General features: G+C 58.2%; 10 protein-coding genes across 10 annotated transcripts; 8 read left to right on the forward strand and 2 right to left on the reverse strand.

Annotated features, from left to right (window-relative positions):
- Window positions 1–2,250: 2,250 nt before the first annotated feature.
- Window positions 2,251–4,131, forward strand: PG985_016405 (5'-nucleotidase; the record flags this gene model as incomplete). The annotated part of the gene is made up of 2 exons (XM_066836171.1): window positions 2,251–3,380; window positions 3,435–4,131. 2 exons carry the CDS (start codon window positions 2,251–2,253, stop codon window positions 4,129–4,131), a joined length of 1,827 nt encoding a protein of 608 aa, XP_066675922.1.
- Window positions 4,132–5,178: 1,047 nt separating this feature from the next.
- Window positions 5,179–6,366, forward strand: PG985_016406 (uncharacterized protein; the record flags this gene model as incomplete). Its single annotated transcript, XM_066836172.1, has 1 exon — window positions 5,179–6,366. The coding sequence occupies one exon, from the start codon at window positions 5,179–5,181 to the stop codon at window positions 6,364–6,366; it is 1,188 nt and encodes a 395-aa protein (XP_066675923.1).
- A 713-nt stretch (window positions 6,367–7,079) lies between these two features.
- On the forward strand, window positions 7,080–8,168 carry PG985_016407 (uncharacterized protein; the record flags this gene model as incomplete). The annotated part of the gene is made up of 1 exon (XM_066836173.1): window positions 7,080–8,168. One exon carries the CDS (start codon window positions 7,080–7,082, stop codon window positions 8,166–8,168), a length of 1,089 nt encoding a protein of 362 aa, XP_066675924.1.
- Window positions 8,169–8,412: 244 nt separating this feature from the next.
- On the reverse strand, window positions 8,413–10,413 carry PG985_016408 (ferric reductase like transmembrane component-domain-containing protein; the record flags this gene model as incomplete). Its single annotated transcript, XM_066836174.1, has 1 exon — window positions 8,413–10,413. One exon carries the CDS (start codon window positions 10,411–10,413, stop codon window positions 8,413–8,415), a length of 2,001 nt encoding a protein of 666 aa, XP_066675925.1.
- Window positions 10,414–11,857: 1,444 nt separating this feature from the next.
- On the forward strand, window positions 11,858–12,545 carry PG985_016409 (Ctr copper transporter family-domain-containing protein; the record flags this gene model as incomplete). Its single annotated transcript, XM_066836175.1, has 2 exons — window positions 11,858–11,914; window positions 12,009–12,545. 2 exons carry the CDS (start codon window positions 11,858–11,860, stop codon window positions 12,543–12,545), a joined length of 594 nt encoding a protein of 197 aa, XP_066675926.1.
- A 1,047-nt stretch (window positions 12,546–13,592) lies between these two features.
- Window positions 13,593–15,192, forward strand: PG985_016410 (uncharacterized protein; the record flags this gene model as incomplete). The annotated part of the gene is made up of 3 exons (XM_066836176.1): window positions 13,593–14,100; window positions 14,175–14,643; window positions 14,703–15,192. 3 exons carry the CDS (start codon window positions 13,593–13,595, stop codon window positions 15,190–15,192), a joined length of 1,467 nt encoding a protein of 488 aa, XP_066675927.1.
- Window positions 15,193–15,571: 379 nt separating this feature from the next.
- Window positions 15,572–16,007, forward strand: PG985_016411 (uncharacterized protein; the record flags this gene model as incomplete). Its single annotated transcript, XM_066836177.1, has 2 exons — window positions 15,572–15,839; window positions 15,937–16,007. The coding sequence occupies 2 exons, from the start codon at window positions 15,572–15,574 to the stop codon at window positions 16,005–16,007; spliced, it is 339 nt and encodes a 112-aa protein (XP_066675928.1).
- Window positions 16,008–17,073: 1,066 nt separating this feature from the next.
- PG985_016412 (uncharacterized protein) lies at window positions 17,074–18,202 on the forward strand (the record flags this gene model as incomplete). The annotated part of the gene is made up of 3 exons (XM_066836178.1): window positions 17,074–17,300; window positions 17,366–17,502; window positions 17,964–18,202. The coding sequence occupies 3 exons, from the start codon at window positions 17,074–17,076 to the stop codon at window positions 18,200–18,202; spliced, it is 603 nt and encodes a 200-aa protein (XP_066675929.1).
- A 1,513-nt stretch (window positions 18,203–19,715) lies between these two features.
- On the forward strand, window positions 19,716–21,499 carry PG985_016413 (uncharacterized protein; the record flags this gene model as incomplete). Its single annotated transcript, XM_066836179.1, has 6 exons — window positions 19,716–19,962; window positions 20,035–20,254; window positions 20,321–20,415; window positions 20,476–20,608; window positions 20,671–20,749; window positions 20,816–21,499. The coding sequence occupies 6 exons, from the start codon at window positions 19,716–19,718 to the stop codon at window positions 21,497–21,499; spliced, it is 1,458 nt and encodes a 485-aa protein (XP_066675930.1).
- A 202-nt stretch (window positions 21,500–21,701) lies between these two features.
- PG985_016414 (uncharacterized protein) lies at window positions 21,702–22,379 on the reverse strand (the record flags this gene model as incomplete). Its single annotated transcript, XM_066836180.1, has 3 exons — window positions 21,702–21,809; window positions 21,875–21,953; window positions 22,123–22,379. 3 exons carry the CDS (start codon window positions 22,377–22,379, stop codon window positions 21,702–21,704), a joined length of 444 nt encoding a protein of 147 aa, XP_066675931.1.
- Window positions 22,380–23,066: the final 687 nt, after the last annotated feature.

The raw sequence follows: 23,066 nt of genomic DNA on the forward strand, positions 1-23,066 counted from the left end.
TTACGGAGTAGACGCTTTTTTTTTTTGTTCGATGCTTCGATGCAGCAGACCCAGAAGTATGATATGCTTGCTGTGCGTACTCCTGCAGCCCTGCTCTGGTGGCCTGGCTTAAAAAAGAGTAAGCATCCAGCTGGTGCAGAGAGTAATGCACATCATCTGACGAGTCCATCCACCGCTTTGTTTTCGCTCAGTAACGTAATGGGTTTGAGAAAATGTTTCCTGCAAGATGTTCATTGGCAGGGGTGGGCGAATCGAATGGGATACATAGGCCTCCCCCTCCCGATCTGCAGATAAACCCTCCCACGCCCACCGACTGGAGGGGAAATAACCTATTAAGCCTATGCAGAGCGCGTCGAGAGGCGTCATCGGATGAGATGATGAGCTGCCCGTCTGGGGCATACGGCCCGAAAAGATGCATCTCGTAATCAAATGCCAAGCCTCCGCATAGAACCCATTACTTGAAATGTTTATTCAAAAATACTTGCACTGCGGAGGAGTGTTCCGTGGGGGGTATGGTGGGATTTTACTTGCGTCGCCGTGTGTTTGTGCAGGTTCGATTTAAGAGGCGCAACAATAGCCGCTGGTTTCAATTCGAGAAAGAGCGCCCTCGAAGAAAGAAAGAAAGAGAACAAGGTTGCCGTTGTTGCAGGAGAGGCGCTTGACTCGAGCCGCCAATCCAATCCGTCAGTCTTCTTGAGGTTGTACAGTGTCTGGTCTGGCCTATTGGAACCACCCCCCATTACGTACAGCCTGCGGTCACTGGACCAGTAGACTGGCAACTGGACCGCTGGCCTTCAGTGACTGGCTGGCCTGCTGAGTCCTGAGACTGGCACCTGCGGCAGGCGTCTCGCTGGCGAAGCTCTTGCCCCCCAATTAATTGGAAGACAAGCACCAGCACACAAGTCGTGGCCGCCCCCTCCAAAACCGTTTCAGCCTCAAGAACGCAGCACCAATCGACGATCATGCATCAACTGACGACTGCACGATAGGGACTATCGATGCCCGTGCCACTTTCGCACTCTGGCGGTCCCTGATGCGATGACGACTCATCACGCCGATAATCTCATATTTACTTATTTATAGCGTCGCGCATTACCCATTGTGTCAATCTCGAAGGGCAAATCGCTGGGCCACTGTTTCCGTTTCCCGTTTCCACTGGGACGCCAGCCAACAGCAAAGTCAACAGCAAGTCGAACTTTTTTCTATCCGTCTTGGCTGGCAGCTTCCGTTGCCCGTGCCGGGGAAATTCGTAATGGCCCTGCGCCTTCGTGACGGCTGACGGGACGGCGCTCTCTCAGCAACGTCCGTGGGCCACGCCCAAAGAGTTTTGCCCATAACTCCCATTGCATCATTGCACCGCTGCATCAGATTGCCATGTCATGCATGCACGAGTCGAGACACATCTGGCTGCTCAGCTCATGCGTGCACTAACTAGTAGACGACTTTCGGGGTCGCTCGTGGTTCTCTTTTGCTTTTCCCTTTGTTCGTTCGTATTATCTTAAATTGCCTGGGCACTGGCGGTTGGCCCAGAATGCCTGTCAACTGTCTGTCTGTGGTTGCTTTGCTCCAAAAAACCAAAGGCGCTGGGGCTCAACTCAGGGACTTGCATCCATTGGGCAGGTCCTCTTGGCACGCCATCCCAATTGCGACCGACAACCAAACTTTCTGCCAATTGGCGCTGGGCAGCCAGCGACAGCTCCCAACGGCTACCGACGGTTCATGACATGACACAACTGCTGAGCTTGATCCCTTTTCCATGCAGATGTAATTGAAAGTGATTAAAAAGATATGAACATGAAGGAGATATCCATTACCGCATTATGAGATGCCTACAAACATATATGTCTCTCGCAGCTACATGCAAGTCTCCCATCGCCATGGCAATTCCGACCGTCTGGCTCGGCAGCATCCCCCAATTGCAGCAGTTGTCTCGGGGCGCCAAGCAGCCAAGGACACGGCCACGACATATCGTCTTCGCACGTGTGTGTTCTGATTTGCGAAGATGCACCCTGCTGGCGGCGCTGGCCGTTTCCTGCGCTGGTTTTGATAAGATGCAGGCCAAGATCACCGGCCTCCGGAGCTGATAAACAGCTCAATAGCTAAATACGTGTACCTTGCAGGATGCCGCTTAAAACTTGAGGTCCGCGGCGAACGCCTGGCCACCGTAGAAGAAAAAGAGGACTCTCTCGTCCTTCCCACGTGCTGCTCGCGTGTTTTAATCTCCGCATCATTGACGAACATCTTGCCATCATGGGCCGGATATCGTCCACCATCTGCGCGCTTGCGGCGGCGGCAGCCACTTTGGCCAGTGCTGCTGACCTAACTTCGGCCGCCGAGGACGCGCTGTACAGCCGCCGCCTGTCGAAGCGGTTCGTCGACGACGCCGGCCACTTCAACATGTCGTTCTACCACATCAACGACGTGCACGCGCACCTGGACGAGTTCAGCGCGTCGGGGACGGACTGCAGCCAGCCGGCGCGGGGCTGCGTCGGCGGCTACGCCCGCGTCAAGACGGCCCTCGAGCAGACGCGGCCGGACCACCCGGACAGCCTGCTGCTCAACGTCGGCGACGAGTTCCAGGGCACGCTGTTCTACACCTTCTACAAGGGCGAGAAGATCGCCGAGACGCTCAACCAGCTGGGCTTCGACGCCATGACGCTCGGCAACCACGAGTTCGACGGCGGCGACGACGAGCTGGCCGCCTTTCTCCAGAACCTGACCTTCCCCGTCGTCGCGGCCAACATCGTCTCGGACCACCCGGGGCTCAACGCCAGCATCAAGCCTTTTCATGTTTTTGACGAGTACGAGCTCGCCGTCATCGGCCTGATCACGGACACGGTGCCCGACATCAGCCAGCCGGGCGAAGGCACCACGTTCGGCGACCACGTGGCGAGCATGCAGGCCACCATCGACCACATCCGCGCCACCCTGCCCGACGTCAAGCGCCTCGCCGCCATCACCCACATCGGCTACGAGGAGGACATCCAGCTAGCCAAGGCCACGCGCGGGCTGCACCTCATCATGGGCGGGCACTCGCACACCCTGCTGGGCGACATGGACGGCGCCGCGGGCAAGTACCCGACGGTCGAGACCAACCTGGACGGCGACGAGGTGTTCATCGTGACGGCCTACCGCTGGGGCGAGTACCTGGGCTACATCGACGTCACCTACGACGCCGACGGCAGGGTCCTGGCCTACCACGGGGCGCCCGTCCACATCACCAACGCCACCCAGCAGGACGAGGGGCTGCAGAGACAGGTCGACGAGTGGCGCAAGCCCTTTGATGCCTTTGCGGCCGAGGTGGTCGGCACCACCAACGTCGAGCTGGACCAGACCAAGTGTCAGAAGGAGGAATGCTACCTGGGCGACTTGATCTGCGAGTAAGTTTGGCTGTTTGTCATTGATTGATCGACTAGCTGACAGTTGTGTCCCAGCGCCATGCTCCAGTACCGCAGAGACGGCGGCTCCGACGCCGCCTTTGCCTTCGCCAACGCCGGCGGGGTCCGCGCCACCATCGACGCAGGCCCCATCACGCGCGGCGAGGTGCTGACGAGCTTCCCCTTCGGCAACGCCGTCGTCGAGCTCACGTACACGGGCGCGGAGCTCTGGCGGATCTTCGAGGGCGCCGTCTCCAAGGTGAACCAGTTCAACGGGAAGGCGCTCGGCGGCTTCTTCCAGGTCAGCCGCGGCGTCAAGGTCGAGTACAACTCCCAGAACGCGGTCGGGAAGCGGCTCGTGCGTCTGACGGTCGACGACAAGCCCGTCGATAGAGACAGTAAGACGGAGTACAAGGTGGTGACGGTCGATTTCGTCGCGACGGGCGGCGACAATATCCTCGAGCCCGTCGAGGGGGGGCTCGTCATTCTGGATACCATGGACGAGGTCCTGGTCGACTACATCCAGGCCAAGAGCCCCGTCGACTTCCAGCTCGAGGGCCGGATCGCCGTGGTGGACGGCCAGGCGGCAGCGTCGGGTGCTGGTGGTGGGAACGTGACGACGACCTCGGGCTCAGGCACGGGCAGCTCGACCGGGCAGCCTACGCCCCGCAGCGAGGCCGTCCACGTTTCGGGCGTGGGTTCGTCGTTGGCGCTGCTCATCTTTACGGCGATGCTGTATTACGTCGTCTCGTAGGCCTACGTCTTACGTGATGGCAGTGATTCCTCATGAATAGGAAGCCTAGATGAATGGTGTATCAAAGTCTCTAGAAGTAATTTTAATGAATTGGTCTTGACTGTCGTTTATTAAGGTCTTTGTGGTGTCGCATCACCACCACTCCAGTTGTACCACAGCTTGGCTACATGCACGAGACATGCGCCAAAGGAACAATGGAAAGAAACATGGTTAATCATTACCGTATAGTTGAATATCATTCCATCTCGAGGGAATTTAATTGCTTGCAAATGCCCGCCCATGGTGGGCTCAAGCCCCTGAAAAACGGCGTCCCCCCTTACCTGTGTCACTACCGACAAATGTCAACATCGGGTCCGAGATGAGTCAATAACTCCGAGTGCAATTAACTTTGAAAAATCTCCATTATGAAATGCCGTGTACTGAGATTGCCGGAAACTGTATCGCCTTTGCGAACCTAGCCATCTCCGATGCCTCAGATCTGCGCGAACCACATGGCCAAGAAGTCTTGTCCGACCTCACAAAGCCTTAGCCAAATACAATGGCAGACACACTGGGGGCTCTAGAATATATCATGTTCACTTGCAATTGCTCTGGCAAAAGAGAAAAGGGCCGCGATGGCCTTCCATCCAGCAAATTTGGAATGAAAAGCAGAATACATAGCTATGTAAACGACAATACGCTCCAATCAGATTGGCCCTCTTCGACTCCAATATCTACAAAAGGTATCGGAGAAAGCTGTCCAGCTATAAGTTTCACGTAGTTCCGGGCACGGCTTGAACATAACTCAGATGGACCAACGAAAGGTAGGTCCCGGAGATAGCTTCCGGAAAACACCTATATATGCCGTCCAAGTTGACCGCATCCTCTTCCTCCTCCCCCCTTCACCATTTGCCGTCTGGTACCCGGTCTCCGAGACTCAAACAGCAATTAACCGAGAGACCTGGCGCGTGATTTATCAGCAGGTAATATCTCGCGCCCCTTGGTAAGTCCTCCAAAGAAACGGCGAAGGCGGGGCATATACTAACGCCTCCTAGGAATCAGTAGAAGATGGCGTCACCAAGCTCAGAGTCCTCGCAGAGGCTAGGACTGACACCAAAGCCGTCATTCCCGCGCCGCCACCGCGCATCAGGTCTTGATCTGCCGCGAGGCCCTGGTCTAGAGCGGTACCATCCTGGCGGACGTTCGGCGGCCGGCAGGAAACCGGGCCGCAACCCCTGGGATCCTGTTCCCCCGCGCCTCCAAAAGCCAGAGAAGGCCGCCAGACCGGAACCTATCCCGGACTCGGACGTGGCCGATGGAGAGGATGAAGAAGACCTGGGAACCCCAACGGAGGCAATCTCACCGCCCACGCCGCCGCCTCCCGCCCTTCCTGCTCCCATGACGACATCCATTACCATGCAAGGCATATCCGACCGACCGGCGGCTCAACCTCCCGTCCGTTCTGACTCGTTCTGGGAACAGGACCCGGACTCCGACACGCCTGGCGAGAAAACCGTCCACGGCGAAGGCGAACGCATTGAATTCCGTCGGTGGGTATACAGAAATGGGAGGTGGTTGTTAGAATCTTTTGACCCATTGCGGGACCCATTGCAGCTCCCTCCTATTCGCGCCACCCTGGTTGATCCGGATACCGGCAGCCTAATACCACCGCCGCCACGACCGCAACCACGAATGCAGCCACGCGTCCAGGGCGAGATTCGCCATGCTCTACCTACACTCGAAGATAGGAAGGCAGCCAAGGTTGTCAGTGGTTCTGCAGAGACGACGACAGCAAATTCCACACCGCCACAGGGGCGGAAAAGGAAACTTTCGCCGTCAAAGAAACAGCCGGCAGCACCTGTACCCGCACCATCCGTCGCTTCCACCCCTTCGGCGTCCCCGCCAGCCGCCCCCGCGCCGCAGAAGAAGCCGCACGCCAAGACGAAGAACGCCATCCTCCGGGCGAACGCCCTCGACGAGAACGACGGCGAGCCCAACCCCGACGGGCCGTGCGTGGGCTGCAGCAAAAGCCAGACCAAGCGGGCGTCCTGCCGGACGGCCAAGGACCGCACGACGGGCACCAAGTGCAACCATTGCACGCGCAACAAGATCTTGTGCGCCAAGCTGCCTAAGCCGGAGCCACAGCCTGCCCCGCCGCCGCCGCCTGCCGATTATGACCCCGACGAGACGGAGGTGGAGGAGGATGCCGTGGATGAGGAGATGCGGGATGCAGCTCCGGCCGTTCGGCGGTTATGAGGTGGTGGGCAAGGCTAAGCCCATCTCCTGGCGTCATGCCATATGAAATGGTGGAGTGGTGGCTCCGCGAGGACCCAGGAGCGACATAGCCTGTGCCACCACACACGACGACGACAGGGGCTGCAGCTGCCATGGCGGCAGGGGTAACGCGAGCCGACAGCATCCAAAATACCCTACTTTTGAATATTTCCTTTTTTCCTACAAGCTAGATACCCAGTTCCATATCCCCTAATCCTATTCAATTGCCTACCGTATTTCGTCGCCTTTGTTGAATGTTGCTGTGATACTCGTCCTCGTCCTCCCTCGTGCTCAATCGCTCCTGCTCTTCTTACCTTCGATTGGCCCCTTCTAGAACCAACGCTGGGAGCCGACACCAATCTGCCCGTGTGACGCACCTGCCTAAAAGGGCAAGAGGGGGCACGTCGGCCTGGGTCTCGGCGCTCACCATCGGACCCGGGGATCCTGGTAACGCACCCCTGCGCAGCCCGCAGATAACAATGTTGACTGATTGGGCATTGAGTCAGATCGTGGGGACGCGAGATTTCGCGGACAGAGGAGGCAAACAATAATAAAAAGCCCATGGTGATGTTAGGAACTCGAATTGTTTTCGCCCTCATTGCAAGCATTTTCCCGAGCGCGAGTTAATTGAGTTGAGCTTAGGACTTAGGTCGGTTAACAGCAGTACCTGGCGGTCAATCGCACCACCTCTCACCATGGCCCCGATTAGCACCATCTTCACCTTTGCTGCCGCGGCGGCCGCTGCCACTCTGCCCAAGCCCGCCTGGACCCTCACCCCGACCGGAAGCCCCCAGCGCTTCCGCGGCCTGGCCCCCGTCTCGGCCACCACGGCGTGGGTGGCCGGCACCAACAGCACCATCCTGCGCACCAACGACGCCGGCGCCACCTGGCTCTCCGTCTTTCGCCCTCCCCCCGACAACTCCACAGAAGAAACATCAGCCCCCCTAGAATTCCGCGACATCGCCGCCTGGTCCTCTACCCACGCCGTCGCCCTCAGCATCGGCGAGGGGCCCGCGTCCCGCATCTACGCCACCGCCGACGGCGGCGCCACCTGGCGCCTCGCCTTTTCCAACGCCGACCCGGCCGCCTTTTATGATTGTCTCGCCTTCTCCGAGACGGACCCGGCGCACGGCCTGGCCGTGAGCGACCCTGTCGTTGACGGGCGCTTCCGCCTGCTCGAGACGCGGGACCAGGGCCTGACCTGGCACCTTCTCCCGTCGGAGCAGACAGGCATGCCCCCAGCGCGCGAGGGGGAATCCGGCTTCGCCGCCAGCGGGACCTGTCTCGAGACGAAAGCTGGAAGATGGTACCTCGCCAGCGGCGGCGCCGCCCCCCGCGGCCGCGTGTTCGCGAGCGCCGACGACGGCCGCACCTGGGACAGCGTGATGACAGAAACGCCCATCCCCGCCGCCAACGCGTCGCAGGGCGTCTTCTCGGTGCGGTTCCGGGACGCCGCCCACGGGCTGGTGGTGGGCGGCGACTTCCAGGACCCGACGCGGTCGGGCGGCACGGCGGGCTGGTCGGACGACGGCGGCGTCACCTGGCACGCTGCCGAGCAGTTCCCGGGCGGGTACCGGTCCGGGGCGGCCTGGGTCTCGGGTCTCTGTCCGTCCAAGGGTGAGGCGGCTTTGGCAGTGGGCCCTACGGGATCGGACTTTACGCTCGATGGGGGCAGGACGTGGCACGGGTTCGACGACGGCAGCTTCGACGCCGTCGAGTGCGTGGGGGACCGGGTGTGCTGGGCCTCGGGCGAGAAGGGCCGTGTGGCGCGGCTGGTGTTCTGATTTGAACCTGGGCATGATCTTAAGTAAACCAATTCCTAATGATAATCATGAGCCTCATCTGAACAGTACTTGCCAGATAGTGCGACCACCACAATAAGCATGCCAAAATCACCAGAAATGTAACACAGCAAGTTCAAATGTAAAATTCGTGATTAACACAAAATAAGCAAAAAGGTGGTATCATTCGCAATCATCAAAACAAACAGCTGGCGCGGCGACGAGCCACGAAACTTCCAATCCCACATCACCACTCTAGTCTATCATCACACGTCAACCCCACATCGTACCGCTCATTGCCCCTCCACACCTGCGCGCCCGAGTTGCAAGACGCCACAATCGTCCGCAAGTCGCTGACCATGCCGCCCGGCCCGCTGGCAAAGACCGTTGTGGACCCCCGCACCGTGTTCTCGACGAACGCCGCCACCATCTTCTGCAGGTCCGGGTGCGTGTCGAAGTTCTCGCTGCCGCCCAGCTTCTGCACCTCCAACGACTTGACCGATACCGACGAATCCGTCGACGTCGAGGAGGACGACGGCGCGCCCACTTCCTTCACGGCCGTGTCGTTGCAGCATTTGCTCGTCGCCGTCTTCTCGTCGCGCAACGAGGGCGTGGGGCTGCTGGACTCGCGCATCACGAAGATGTGGACGGCGACGCCGTGCGTGCGGCTCGCCCGGTGGATGGCGTCGAGCTCCTTCTGCACCCACTGCATGTCCGACTTCTTGCGGATGGCCCAGATGAGCTCGATCTTGCGGTCCTTGGACCCGGGCTGCGCCACCAGGCTGAGCAGCACCGGCAGCACGTACGTGATGCCCGTACCGCCGGCGACGCAGAGCACGTTGACGTCGGGCGTCAGGTTGTCGGCGATAGACTCGCCGTACGAGCCCGACATGATGACGGGGGTGGTGGCGGCGGCCTTGCCGCTGTTCTCGGCCAGTTTCGCGGCCGCCCGGTCGGCCAGCTTCTTGGTCTCGCCCTTCTTGGCGCGGACAATGTACGAGTGCTCGACGACGCCGTTCTTGAGCTCGGGCAGGTTCAGGGGCGTAAAGGGGTGCGACTGCCAGATGCTGCACTCGGGGAAGCAGAGGTAGAAGTGCTGGCCGATCTTCCAGGCCTCCTGCGAGTGCGTGAAGTCGAGGCGCAGGATGTCGCCGTGCTCCGAGTCGGGGAAGTGCGTCATGCGGGCCTGGGCGGCTTTGAAACCGGTCTTGCCGTCGGGCAGGATCTGGTAGTGGGCCAAACCGGTCCGGAGGAGGCGGACGGCGCGGTCGAGGAACCAGAGGACGAGGGCGGGGATCATGAAGCACGAGAGCTTGTCCCAGTGGGCGTAGCAGGCGCCGATGTAGATCATGGCGAGGACGTAGTGGGCCTTGCGGAAGAACTCGTAGCCCGTCAGGCGGATGACGGGCGGCAGGCTCAGCACGAAGATGAGCAGCAGCAGGATGATGGCGACGCAGCCCCAGATCATGTACGTCTGGGCGATCCACTCGACCGCCACCGACGGCTGCGGCTGGTACATGTAGGCCTCGATGACGGTCCACGAGATGGTGTGCAGCAGGCCCTGGATGCAGATGATGTAGCCCAGCCAGCGGTGCAGGAAGTTGAAGCTCTGGTACGGCACCCCCGTCAGCAGGCTCAGCACCGACTCGCGGCTCGACAGCATGATGGAAAAGGGCGTCAGCGCGTAGGCCAGGATCCCGATCCGGTCCGACCAGGGGCCGAGACTGGACCGGGTGCTGTAAACACCGGGCATCTTCTTGACCGGCGTGATCCAGGTCTCGTAGACGAGGCCGACGAGCGAGAAGATGAGCAGGTAGATGGCGAAGACGGCCAGGATGAGCACCTGCAGCCGTGTGGTGCGGCCAAAGACGGAGCGCACCGAGTCCGGCAGCAGGTAGGAGCGGACGAGCGAGGCCACAGTCCGCTTGACGCGCGAGCCCCGGGTCATGGTGGTGGCGATGAACCTCTCGCTGTCCAGCACCAGCACCTCGTCAGCGCGCCGCGAGGGCCACAGTTTCCGGCCAAAGGCCCATATGAGGAGGATGCCGCCGACGACGGCCCACAGGATGCCCGAGTAGACCAGGCTCACGTCGTGGCCATGGTAGACCAGGTCGAGGTAGGCACACGAGCCGGGGTCGTTGGTGCAGGGCAGGGCGCGGTCCGGGTAGCCCCAGTGCTTCTCGAAGCTGGTGGCCTCGCTCAGGTTCTGGATATGACGGCCGGTGAGGGGCGCCGCCATGTTCGCCATGGTGGCTTGTAGTGTGTGAGGGCGCACGCCCAGGGGCAACGACGTTACTTCGTCGGGGAAGGCGACAGAAGGGAAGCAGAAAAGTGAAAGCCTTGCTTCTTTTCTTCTTGCTTGGTTCCCCGCGCAATGGGTATGCAGAAAACGAATGAGAGAAAGGTCAGATGGGCTGACAACGGTTGACTCGCATGAGGATGATCAGATCAAGATCAGATCGAGGACGGGGAGGGAACGTTGGGAGATCTATGTAGGTTAGGGTACCTACCAGGAGCCAGGCGAGCGGCACCCGATATACTTAAAGGGCGTTGCATCTTTGGGGATCCATGGCCGTGGGTTCGCTACGGGGAAACACTTGTTTCGTCCGGTGCAGCAGGGGCGGTCGGCGGCTCAAGAGAATGCCCCGATGGAGAAAGGCATGCCGAAGGTGAGAACGTTTCCTCATCATCGTGCTCGCAAATGGCCAGGGACCAAGGGACCCCGCGTAGAATCCAAGAATCCAAGGGGAGCCAAGGTATTTGGCCGGGAAGCTGGGTCCAGAAACTTGCTCAATTGGTCACGGATTCCCTTTACGAGGTTCCAGTCTTCACCCGTATTTGCAGCGTTCGGGCCGCCGAGCAGTGAGAGCGAGTAAGAAGAGCCCCAAAAAGCCCAAAAAGGACAGCGATGCCAAGGCGAAACAAATGGCCTGCAGCAAAGCTGTCGGTCTGGCCTCCACTCTCGCCTCCCGTGTCAGGGTGCCATCGTGCCGGCGGAGACGATCCCAGTAGTCCCTCGATTCTGGAGCCTCTGCTGCTGTCGCTATGCCGGATGCAGCAAGTCGAGAAGGATTGAGCACATTTCCAGGCTCCACCGCGCGCTGGGTAGCGCAGTCTTGGCGAGCAAGTTTCCCGCGCATGTTTGCAATTTACAGCGAGTCTCCGTCCGATAACCTTCGCCGCCGTTTCAGGGCCGCCCTGCTGGCTGGCAAAGCTGATAAAGCTGGTACAGTAAAATGGACAGGTAGAAGTAACGCCTGGTAAGCGGTCTCTGGGATAGGTAACCGTTGTCACCGAGTGGGAAGGTTCCAATGTTCTGGGGGGCCCCTACCCGGACTACCGACCGACTCCGTCATCCGCTTGGTCTTGATTAAGTACATGTAGTAGCATCTAACGCCCTTTCATTTCCTCAACGAGGTTTCCGTCATTGCCAAAGTACTTCCAATTCTGATTCTGCCTTCAATTGGACTGCAACATTGGATTTCGGTTGGGGCACTTCACGAATTCTCGCTTCCCATCTTCGCTACCACTTTGATCGACTCTATCGGACATCCAAGCAAATTCAATTAGAACGTGCAAACAGCCGGCAAAGCAACCAATAGAAGTCGAATCGCCTTGCGTCGCCGAGATTCTCATTAATTAACATACCCGGGCATCTGACGGCCACCGCGGCGAATCACAATCCCGTCACAATGGACATGGGCCACGGCGGAATGGACCATGGCGGCGACACCGGCTGCAAAATATCGGTACGTGTCCCTCCGCCTTTTCCCTTTGGAACCGGCGACAAGCGTAGGTAGCCACCAAAAACGAGCAGAAGCTGACGAGAGAACAATGATGCAGATGTTGTGGAATTGGAACACGGTCGACGCCTGCTTCCTGACCTCGTCCTGGCACATACCGAGCGAGGGCGCCTTCGCGGCGACGTGCATCGGCGTGATGCTGATGGTGGTGATCCTCGAGTTCCTGCGGCGGGCGGGCAAGGAGTACGACGCCCTGATCCTGCGGCAGTTCAAGCGCCACGTCGAGGCCCAACGCCTGGGCGCCGCCGGCAAAAAGGATTCGCCGCGCTGCAGTGCCAGCCGCGAGCCCGAGCCCGAAGAGGCCACGCCGGCCCGGCCCCAGGTCATCACGTTCCGCGCCTCGCCCCTGCAGCAGCTGGTGCGCTCCGTCATCCACGCCGTCACCTTTGGGCTGGCCTACATCGTCATGCTGCTCGCCATGTACTTCAACGGCTACATTATCATCTCCATCATTATCGGCGCCGGCATCGGCAAGTTCCTGTGCGACTGGATGGTCCACCGGATTGTTATTGACGTCGACCAAGCCCCTGCCCCCAAGGTGGACGGCATCGAGGACGCTACCGTCTGTTGCGGCTGAGACACCGTCTTGTTGGACATCATCCCGATGGCATCACATGGTGGCATCACATCTGTTTACTACTGTTTTATGGCAACTGGCTCATTTTTCTATTTCGATAAGCGATGACGAGCTTACGACAGCATGGCGTTTGGAGGGTTTTTGGGTTGTTTTCATTCAAGGTAGACTTCGGTCACCTTTTAGCGGGGGAAGCATGGAGAGAAGCATGGAGAAGCGCTAGACTTTCAGATTTTCGAATAATACTTTTCGAACCGCCATCAGCCTTGCTGTTCAATCGCGCAGAGCACGTTGCACTTTGGTCGCTGTCTTCATTGTGATCGTTGCAAGGGTGGCTGTGAGCATTCCTCTCAGTGGGCGACAGTGTAATCCGCAACCCGGAACTCACTGCCACTCTACTAACATGTTACATGGATATGTGAGCAACCAGCAGCCATGGCGCCCATGTGCGATAAGCTGGGCCTTCATCACTTATTTAAGCTCCATTCCTAGGGGCGTCATAGGCCTTATCTCTTCAGGCTTCCTGGACTAGATGCGGTAGTCGAGATCGCCTTATCTTAACCCCGCAAAACCACCCCAAGAGCCGGGCTGGCAAGCTGCTGTCGGGAGGGGCATTTATTACCACATCTGGCAACCTCATCCCGCCCGCCCAAGCCATCATCCACTGCGGCCGCTAAGACGTACCGTCTGCATCCCTCGTGTGCGTGCCGTGCTATTACCAACGTCACTGGTGTATGGCGCTGGAGGGGGAAATCAGCCCAGATAGCGGGATGCGTTTGCGGGGTGGCTGGCTGTCTGGCTGTCTTTGCCCAACGTCGGGGTGCGACACACAATGATACACCCTGATACGGAGATATCAAGAGGAAACGTAGGGAGATAAGGCGAAACGACGATCAAGTATAAATGATTGCCCGCTGATGAACCCCCTTCTTTTTGCTATTAGTGGTGAACTATACGCACGCGGAACCTTATATATCGTGCTTCACTTCTTTCTTGTCGCTGGTTATTCGTCCGGCCTTTTTGCATGCTACTTTCTTGTTCTTGCTAGAGATGGATTTGTATCGCGTAGCTGGTCCCTACCCGGCCTTGAGCATCGGGATTCTCCTCGCCGTCTTGGTCGGCCTGGGCGTCACCTTCATCAAGCGGAGGCGCCTGACAAGCCTATCGTCATCGCCGCCGCCCACCCCGACCTACGGCGGCAAGACGTCGTATTCCAAAACCGACCCCTACCCCAGCTCCGTCGTGTTCCCGCCGTCGCGCCGCGGCGCCCTGGCCCAGCTGCTGCCGGCGTCCAAGCTGGCGAAGAAGGAGGCCAGCATGGACATTTCGGAGCTGAAGGGCAAGCAGCTGCCCACCACGCGCACGCCGGACCTCGACAAGCCCAACCAGTACACCCCGACGGGCATCTCGACCCAGGAGATCAAGGCCCTCGGCCGGTTCCCGGACTACTCGGTGCTGAGCGGCGTGCCATACCCCGAGCCATGCCCGTCTTTTGATATCACCAAGGCGGCGTTCCGGCCGTTTCGACCTTTTCGATGGACTTACCACCAGACAATGGGTAAGCAGGCTTCTCTAGCACACTTCACGATGAACCTTGAAGAAATCATCTAATACTTGGGGGTAATCACGCAGCGGTCATGAAGATGGAATCCGACTACTGGCTGGAGCTGGAGAGCAACTACTTCCGGCGCATGAAGCAGCGCCAGGAGCTCCTCGCGGAGCACGGCGAGAAGATCATGTTCTGGACACCCGGGTCGGAGCTGGCGAGCCGGGAGCTCATGGAGATGGTGCTGCAGTTCCTGTGCCGCAAGTACCCGCACTACTTCCAGCTCGAGGAGGACAACACGGTGCTGCGGAACCAACTTCTGAAAACCACGACCGACATCGCCGCGCTGCACCCGCTCGAGGTCCTGTTCCGGAACGTGCCCGAGGACTACGCCGTCATGTGCCGCAACGAGCACGACGGCCTGTACTACCTCCGCTGCGCCATGATTTGTAGTTCGGTCGGCTGGAACATCGGCTTGCACAAGAACAAGGTGCTGCGCGCCATCCACGACAACGTGCCCCAGTGGGAAGAGAAGATGGCCTTTTCGGTCGACAGGTGAGCAGGAACTCACATTCGCACATGCCTATATAATTAACTGACATGACTATACACAGATGGTTCACCAAGCTGGCGACGGACCAGCCCGTCCAGCGCGGCTCCTGGGGCATCGAGGACTGGGAAGCCTTCTTCGCGCCCGACGGCACGCCGCGCAGCGCCTTCGCCGACGACGTCTCGGCCTGCCGGATCGAGGACCTGCAGCTGCGGTGCGACTGGCAGACGCTGCGGCGCCTCCCCGTCTCGGGGGCCGTCATCTTCAACTTCAAGGCCGTCTTCAACCCGCTGACGGACCTCAAGTCGGAGCCCTACGTGCCCGCGCTGCTGCACCAGGTCGTCACCGGCGGGCCGCGCGACCTCATCGGCTACAAGATGGAGCGCCACGTCGAGAAGATCGCCGCCGAGCACCTCGGGCAGTGGGCCCGGCAGCAGGTCGAGGACGGGCTGGTGCCGGCCGACTGGGACGTCGGCACGCTCGAGCAGCACCCGTACTTCCCCGGCTGGAAGGACAAGATGGTCGAGGACTTCCCGGCTTGTCCTTGTGTATAGTAGATTTTTTTTCCGTTTTATGTCAGGTGTTGAGCAGCGTATCGAATACCACCGTCATTAAGTATATATCAAATCACATTGTTTTCCCAGGGTCCATGCAATAAAGTAAGGGAGTTGTCAGCACTTTATGCGACTTAGAAGAGTGCTTCGGGCCTCCCCACTAATCGTAGGCCTGTCGGGGCAGCAGACTGGGGAGACTTAGTGGACATGGAGGGGGCGAGTCTAGGCCCAAACTGATAAGCACGGCAATCCGACCCCACTAAAATTTTATTTTCGAGCATCCCACTCTGCCATCCGTCTCCCGCAGCTTTTCGCTGAAGCACTTCTCTTAGCAACCCAAGACCGACGACATCAATTGCCTCGCCCACACCCGCCCACCATGCCTTCCGTCAAGAACCCCAACGGCCCCTCCAAGAACCGCCAGGCCGCCATGCGCGCCTCGGCCAAGAAGAAGGCCCAGAAGTCGTCCGCCGCCGGCCAGGGCCGCGTCCTCAAGAGCGACGCCCGCCGCGGCGCCCGCGAGGGCATCCTGCCCACGAGCGGCCCCAACCGCGCCCTGAGCGCCAAGAAGCAGCGCAAGCTCGACAAGGCGCGCGCCCACGCCCTGAAGCGCAAGATGGAGGCCGAGGGCGAGGTCGAAATGAAGGGTGAGTGCCCAACATGGCAGCTACCTACCATTACGGGCGCCTTGAGTACAACATGGAGGGAACAAGGCAGCCTTGCTAACTTTGATTCTCTGCACAGATGCTGCCGAGACTGCCGCGACGAAAGAGGGCAAAGAGGAGATGGACATGGACGCCGAGAACATCTCTTGAGCCAACCTCGACCGATACCTACAATATACAGAGAGCGCGCGGCATGCCCGTATGAGTGCTGGGGCTACTGCTCCCAATGGCTAGGGCATTCCGCCTGAATTTCCTTCCAGTATACGAGGCAAAGATGCAATGGACAGGCCCGAAAATACTACAAGCTGTCAGAAGAGATGCCGTCTTCCCGGATGCTTATCGAAGGACAGGAGCAGCAAGACATACGGCAAGCAGATCCAGACTTGGTGTGCTTATTCAGATACCCCGCGGTACAGAAACTGTACTGGACGAAGCGTTATTGCAGAAACACCACATGGCATGATGATGGCCTTGAGGAGAGCCAGCCTTTCTGGAAGCCTCAACTAGCCGAGATGCAATGAGACATGAAATCAATAAATGATATCTTCAAACCCCCATCAATCGATTCGCGCATTGTATCCTAACCCATATTGACCAAGTAACCCTATCCGGCGACTCGGCACCCAGTCGCCTCTTTACCCGGCGAGCCATCTGATCTGGGCTCGAGTTCGCCAGAGGTCTCGGCGGGTATTTTTAGCAGCATCAATGTCGTGCACACATAGGCTAAACTCGCATTTCCCTTGCTTACCCAATCCATCTGGTTGCCCCTTATCATACCCTTCTTGGCCTACCACTCACTTCCTCCCCCTTGCTTTATCACCACCACACTCACCCCCCACAGGTCGCTCGTCCGATGATAACCCATCGAGCCACCACGGGCTGGTGGAACCGGGAATGAAATGGGAACACGCCGCTTCTGGAGGCACTAGCTATGCGTCACGATATGATTTTACCCGGAAGGCCATTCGAGATAAGCGTCGAACAAGAGATAGATATCGCCAAACTGGCCCTGAGAGGCCTGGCAGGGTCATTACAGATAAATACGCGAGCTTGAGGGCGACCTTTCAGTTTTCTTTGGCATCATCGTCATCTTCATGAACAAGGAGGGCAGAGAAAGTCGACTTATCTCGCCACTGTTCCTGACCCCAAAAGCAAACACGCGCTCCGTGTATCCCGCAACACCCCCAAGCTACTGCCTCTGGAACGACCTGTCACGATGACGAAAACCTTTGAAGCGTCCCTCTTCGTCGTTCTCGGCTTGGTGCTGCTGTCCCCGCCGGCCGCCGCCGAGAACTTCGGCGCCTCGTGCGAGATGGGCACGGTCAAGGTCAGCGGCCGCACCATGACGGGCGCCTGCCACGCCGTCTCGGGCGACCTGGTGTGCTCGAGCCTCGACCTGAACGGCTGCGTGACCAACTCGTACGGGCAGCTCGAGAGTCCCGGGTAAGTCTCGGGGAAGGGGGAAAAAGAACGAAGAAAAAGGCACTGACAAGGTCCCGTGTGCCTAGCGACGGGTACTTCTACAGCTGCCGCAACTGCTCCAACGGCAAGACGAGCTCGGGCCTGTTCCTGGACGACCCGGCCTTCCTCCACTGCGACTGCCATGCCGGGAACAACGTCTGGCCCACGGCCGTGATTGATATGAGTACGTCTTGTTCCATACCTCCTCTACGACCTACTCCTCCTCATCGAGGAAGCATGTGCGGCAGTATTCGAGATGAGGTGGGCTCTGTTAGACGAGTGGGCTAAACATGCCTCCGAGTTACAGACACGTTCGTTTCGAACTCAAACGGCCGTCTGCAGTGTGGCAACTCCATTGGGGCTGTCATTGATTGCTAAGCTCCTGGGGGAGGGAGGGCTCCCTTTTCTTTGGGAACTTCACTCGCAATGATGGACGTTCGGGGTTAGTAGGTCATTCGGGACATCCTGGAAGCTCTTCTGGGCTTTTATTGCGGTGTGTGCCCACTCCGAGTTCAGGGATCTGGTGAAACGGGAAAAGGGGAACAGTCTCAAACTGTACATTTGTATGTACCAACTGCTCCGCGAACTATATGTGCCAATCCCAGTCCTATATCCCGGAGATGATGGCTTTCCTTGTGCATTCAGAGTCCATGGTTCCCTGCGAAGACGCAGTGGTCTCTCTACCCGTGGGCAAGTACGAGTGTTCTGCTGCAAATCCTCGGCGGGCTCGGTTTGGAAAGACGGGCGATCTGGAGGATGTACAACATTGCCTGTTGAGCATCATGCCCATCAGAGCGGAAAGGGTCGAGGCCCTCATCAGACCACAGCCAGGCGACTACAAACTCAATCCGAGGCTGAGCAAGGGACACCACCGTCACGACTGACTGACCCCATAGCTATACCTAAAAGGGGGCAACGAAGAAGAAGAGAAAGAAGCGTGGTTCTGTGGAACGGCATTCCCTACATAGATCCATCTTGACAGAGAAAGCAAGGGCCCAAACTACCCAATGGCCTCTCTTGGTAGATCTAACCGGAAGCTGGGGCGGGCTTATTGGGGCGGGACCGTCCCCGCCGGATTTCGGTCCGCAGCCCAATCAAAGGACCAGCACCAGGAGTGTAAGGCAGAAGGGGACCCGCAGAATCTCACTTCTTTACACTGCCACACGCAGGATTCTGAGCAGACTGAGGAAAGAGGAGCCCCTTTTGACTGACATCAAATCTTGAAATTCGGACAAATAGGCTGATAAGGTAGTACTAAGGCAAGTCGTCTTGCTCCGGAAACGAAGGGCCAGTCTGGGTCTCAACTTCACGGACAGGCGGGCAGTCAGACGTCATTCCATGATATGCTGTAGTTGATTAGTCGTGGCATTTTCTCAAGTCTAGATCTTTACGTCACATTTTGGGACGGAGAGCCTCTGCGATGACGAAATGTGATATCAATTCGCTTCAATCCTTAATCAGTAGAAGAATACATGCGGTTTGGTTCTTGCTCTTAAGATACCATTTTGAGTGAAGGCCTTGGACATCACTACCACAATCAGCGAGATCTGTGAACCGCCAGAGCCGGCGCCCCACGGTTGGGGGCGGCTAGAGTCAGTCCGCCATCCGATCTTGACAGATGCCGAGTCAGCCTGTACACCGCAGTGGTTTCAGCGCGGACCGAGATGATTTCAGCGTGGCCCGATGATCAGCCTCACCACGCAACCTGGCCCAGAACTTTTTATCTGATCTAGACCACCGCCCTGACGCGGATCATGCCCAAGACGGTCCTGATACAGAAGCAGCTCCCCGCTCGCTGATTCGTTCTCCTCCGTCGGGAGTGAGAGTGATGTAATCTGCCACCGAATCTTAATTGTTAGACACGAGATGTTAGCAGATCAGATCTTCTAGATTGCTGGGGAAGGCAGCGTTCCCTTTGTATAAGCAAGGGGGGAGGGGGGAGCTGGTTCTACATCGGACCAATAAGAAACATGACTGCGCGCATCCGAATGGGCTTGGCTATACGACGGCCGTCGGCAACCCAATATGATCGGCGTCTCGAAAGTTAGAAACCCTCGAGGGAAGCCACCCGGATCACCCTTGTCGTGGAAGCGGGAAGGCGGGAGCGTGAACCATGGGGGCCCGGAGGTTTAGGGAAATCGTTCCTGCCCAGCCCTTTTTGCCACTTCCAGGCCGTTCTGACACCGGGAGCCAGTTCAGAGAAGAAGAGGAGACAACCTTAACCAGAAATACATACATACATACATAAGGAAGAAGCGAAAGCGGCGCGACAAACATTCGCTCTCTCCCCCCTCTCTCGACCAGGCTTTATACCAAATATCTTGGTATTTCGGCCAGCCCGAACTCACCACTCGACCCAGCAGTTCTAATCGCCCGCATCTATACATCATAGCCGATATGGATAATCTTCTAGCTGAGGACCCCTACGTCAACAGCCCCGACCAGAGACGGGACTTCTTCGACCCCGAGACCAAGGTCCCCACCGTCATTGGCGTGTCGGTGTTCCTGATGGCCTTCGCGGCGACGAGCGTGGCCGCCAGGTTCTATACCCGCGTGCGGATACTGCGGATGACCGGCCTGGACGACTGGCTGATAATGTTTGCCTTGACGCTGGTCATGGGGCACGGCATCCTCCAATGTTGCAGTAAGTTCTGTCTCCTCCTTGACTGCCTGTGCCAGCCTTGGGGATGACGCCAACCTGACAACGCCCTTACAGTGACCAGATTCAACCTCGGCCGTCACGTCGGCTTCCTGACGAGGAAAGACGAGTTCACGACTTTCATGCAGATGTTTTATGCCTCGCTGGTCACGTACAATGCCGCCCTCATGGCCATCAAGCTCGCCTTCCTCGCGCAGTACTACCGCATCACGGCGGTGGGAGGGGCGTCCAGGCGGACTCTCATCATCGTCAGCTGCGTGATAGGGCTCTGGTGCACGTAAGTGGGAAATGAATGACTGAAATAAACCACCAAAGTCCTGTTGGCTAATGACGGGCGGCGCAGGTCCCAAATGGTCATTGTCATCTTCCAATGCCAGCCGATATCCGGCTTCTGGTCGCCCACGCCCAACACCGTCTGCGTTCCGTCTTTCCCTGGCTGTGAGTATGTTCTGTGAAATTCGACAGTAAAAACAACACATAACTGACAGATAGCTCTAGTGTACATAAGTGCAGCGGGCAACATCGCGACGGACCTCATGATCGTCATCCTGCCACTGCCCATGATCAGGAGGCTGCATCTCGCCCCGGCACAGAAGGCCGTGCTCTCCTTCGTTTTCTGTCTTGGCTTAGTGTATGTTGTCGACTTGAAAATTCGCAGAGGACTCCTTACTAACATATGTGTCATGTTGACAGCACCACGGCCATCAGTTTGCTGCGACTCCAGTATCTTAAAGTCTCGCCCGACCTCACCTGGGACATTGCGGATTCCAACGTAAGTTCTTCATGACTGTCCAATACCAAAAAGAAGGCAAGAGACAAGAGGCTGACGTTGCCACAGCTATGCTCCCTAGCCGAGATCAGCTCCGGCATCATCTGCGCCTGCCTCCCGACCCTCAAGCCCCTGGCCGCGCAGTGCTTCCCCAAGCTCTTCTCGACGCTGCGCACGCAGTTCGCCACCCTGCGCGCCCCCACGCCCGAGTGGAAGCTGCGCAACCTCAAGGAGGCGCTCCAGGAGGAGCCGGGCTCCATCCAGGGCCTGCCGCTCGCCTACCTGTCGCTCGAGAGCCTCCAGCTGCCGCCGCTGCCGCTGGGCGGCGAGATCGACGAGGAAGAAGGGCGAAACAGGGGCAGCGGCGGCGACCTGGAGAAGCGGAGGTCGTCGTCGTTGCCGCCGCAGTCGCAGCTGTCCCTGTTTCCGCCGCACCCGGCCGTGAGGCGGCCGAGCAGCACCAGGACTAACACGACTATGACCACGACGACGACGCAGCAGTCCATGGGAGAAAGAGGAGGAAGAAGCGGCGGAAGAAGAAAAAGAGGGTCGCATCTGCAGGAAAAGGAGAACGGACACACGGTGGAGATTGGGGCGGCGGCGGCCAGGTCCCTGACGTTGAGCGCGTTTGATGGCGGCAGGAGGAGTCAGCGGATCAGTCAGTCGAGCTCGTCCATATACGTGAAGCACGAGATCACGGTCGAGGTCGAGGACAGCTGGGAACGGTGGTCCTACTATTCATCCACATCGTAATGGTATTCAGAGTAATCGCCCCTCGTCTCTGTTTAAATTAGTAATGTAAGTAAATATTGACCATCAGCCCAACTCCCAAGCCGATATATAGGTAGTCAAGTAATTATTCCAATCTGATGACCAAGTTGCCCAACTCCCTCAACTCCATAATGCAAACACGGGAATGATCATGCTCCCTCCACCCAGACTGCCAGCGAGTCCGTCATCGTAGTTCTGCGAAGCGGACCCCGGCCTGCTTACCTTCTGGGTAATGCGTCTTGTAGTAGACCGACACGGCTGGCAGACCAGCTTTCCTCTCCACGCTTCGGGACTGGGTAGCTAGAGTTAGACATGGCCACACAAATAGACCTCTCTGTCCCGAGGGGTTTGGCTTACCTCAAGCTGCAGATAGTCGGCCACGGTCAGAGACTCGTCCGTCACCTCGACACCAGTGGCCGTGCAGAAGATGTGCTTGCTGGGATACAAGGGGCTAGACGTGCGACAGAGCCATCAGCGTGCCGTCGTACCGGTTTGTTCGAGAATGAATGGAAACCCAGATAGTGGACCGCAGTCGTAAAGGACACATGCATGCATGCCTGCAGGAATATCCACCGCGATGCAATCGATAACGGGAATGCACTTACATCCTCGCATATATGAGAAGCCGCTCGCGCAGGCTGGCCAGGGTCATGGTGCTCATGTCGGAGATGGCCAGCTTGTTGGACAGCACCATCTTGCGGCTCGCAGGGGTGGTGCCTGCTGCACCGTGTTCCGAAATGGCGAGTACGAACTTGGCGGCGGAGAGCCGGGCTGCTGTCGCCGCGGCCGACGCCGAAGACGAGGTGGACGTTGCCCCCTGGTCCACGCCCGACAGAGTCCTGCCGTGATACGGCCCTTTCATGGCGACGCTTGCCATAATGCCGGACCTGGTTTCGACCTGGCCTAGATGGGTTCGCTCGGTGCCAAAAAAAAAAAAAAAACCCCCGAACAGATTGTTGCTATCCTGTTCCGATATGGGGTACCTAAGGTAACCAGCAGGTGGATGGAGGGATCCCTGGCTTTGGTATGCGGACGGGCGCGTTGCCCCTCCAGTTCTGTCGTCTACCCCTCGATTGTTCGATGCGAGATGAATGCTTGCTTGCCGCCTCCACTGTGGCCTGCGATGAAAAGAGAAAGTGAGTGTGAGTAGCGAATGCGAGAGGAAGAAAACAGAACGGCAGCCCACAAACGTGTCACCACTTGTAGTTGAATTTAAGTGTAGGGATGCTTTCTCGGTTCTGGTTCATATGGATATCGCTGCCCCACCATCATCATCTGCACCAGGTGGTCAAATGGATGCGAAGCGGGAGGAGACAAGACGCGGGACGGACTCCCCAGCAAAAGCCCAGCTTGCTGCCCGCTCCATTGTCAAATGTTGGGAGGGAGGGGTGGCCGCACACCCGGTTTGGTGGCTCTTGGATTTGTTGCATGTGACAGTCATCGCTGGCTGGCCTCTGTTCTTGTTTACCTCCCTATGTAGGTACTTACTTATCTCTTGCAAAACCCGTGGTCATTGGTGCTGCTCAACCGGATTGTGGCGCGCGAAACC

This window comes from Apiospora marii (genome assembly GCF_038362585.1).
Source record: "Apiospora marii strain CBS 49790 chromosome Unknown utg000015l_segment0_segment0, whole genome shotgun sequence".
NCBI lineage: Eukaryota > Fungi > Ascomycota > Sordariomycetes > Amphisphaeriales > Apiosporaceae > Apiospora > Apiospora marii.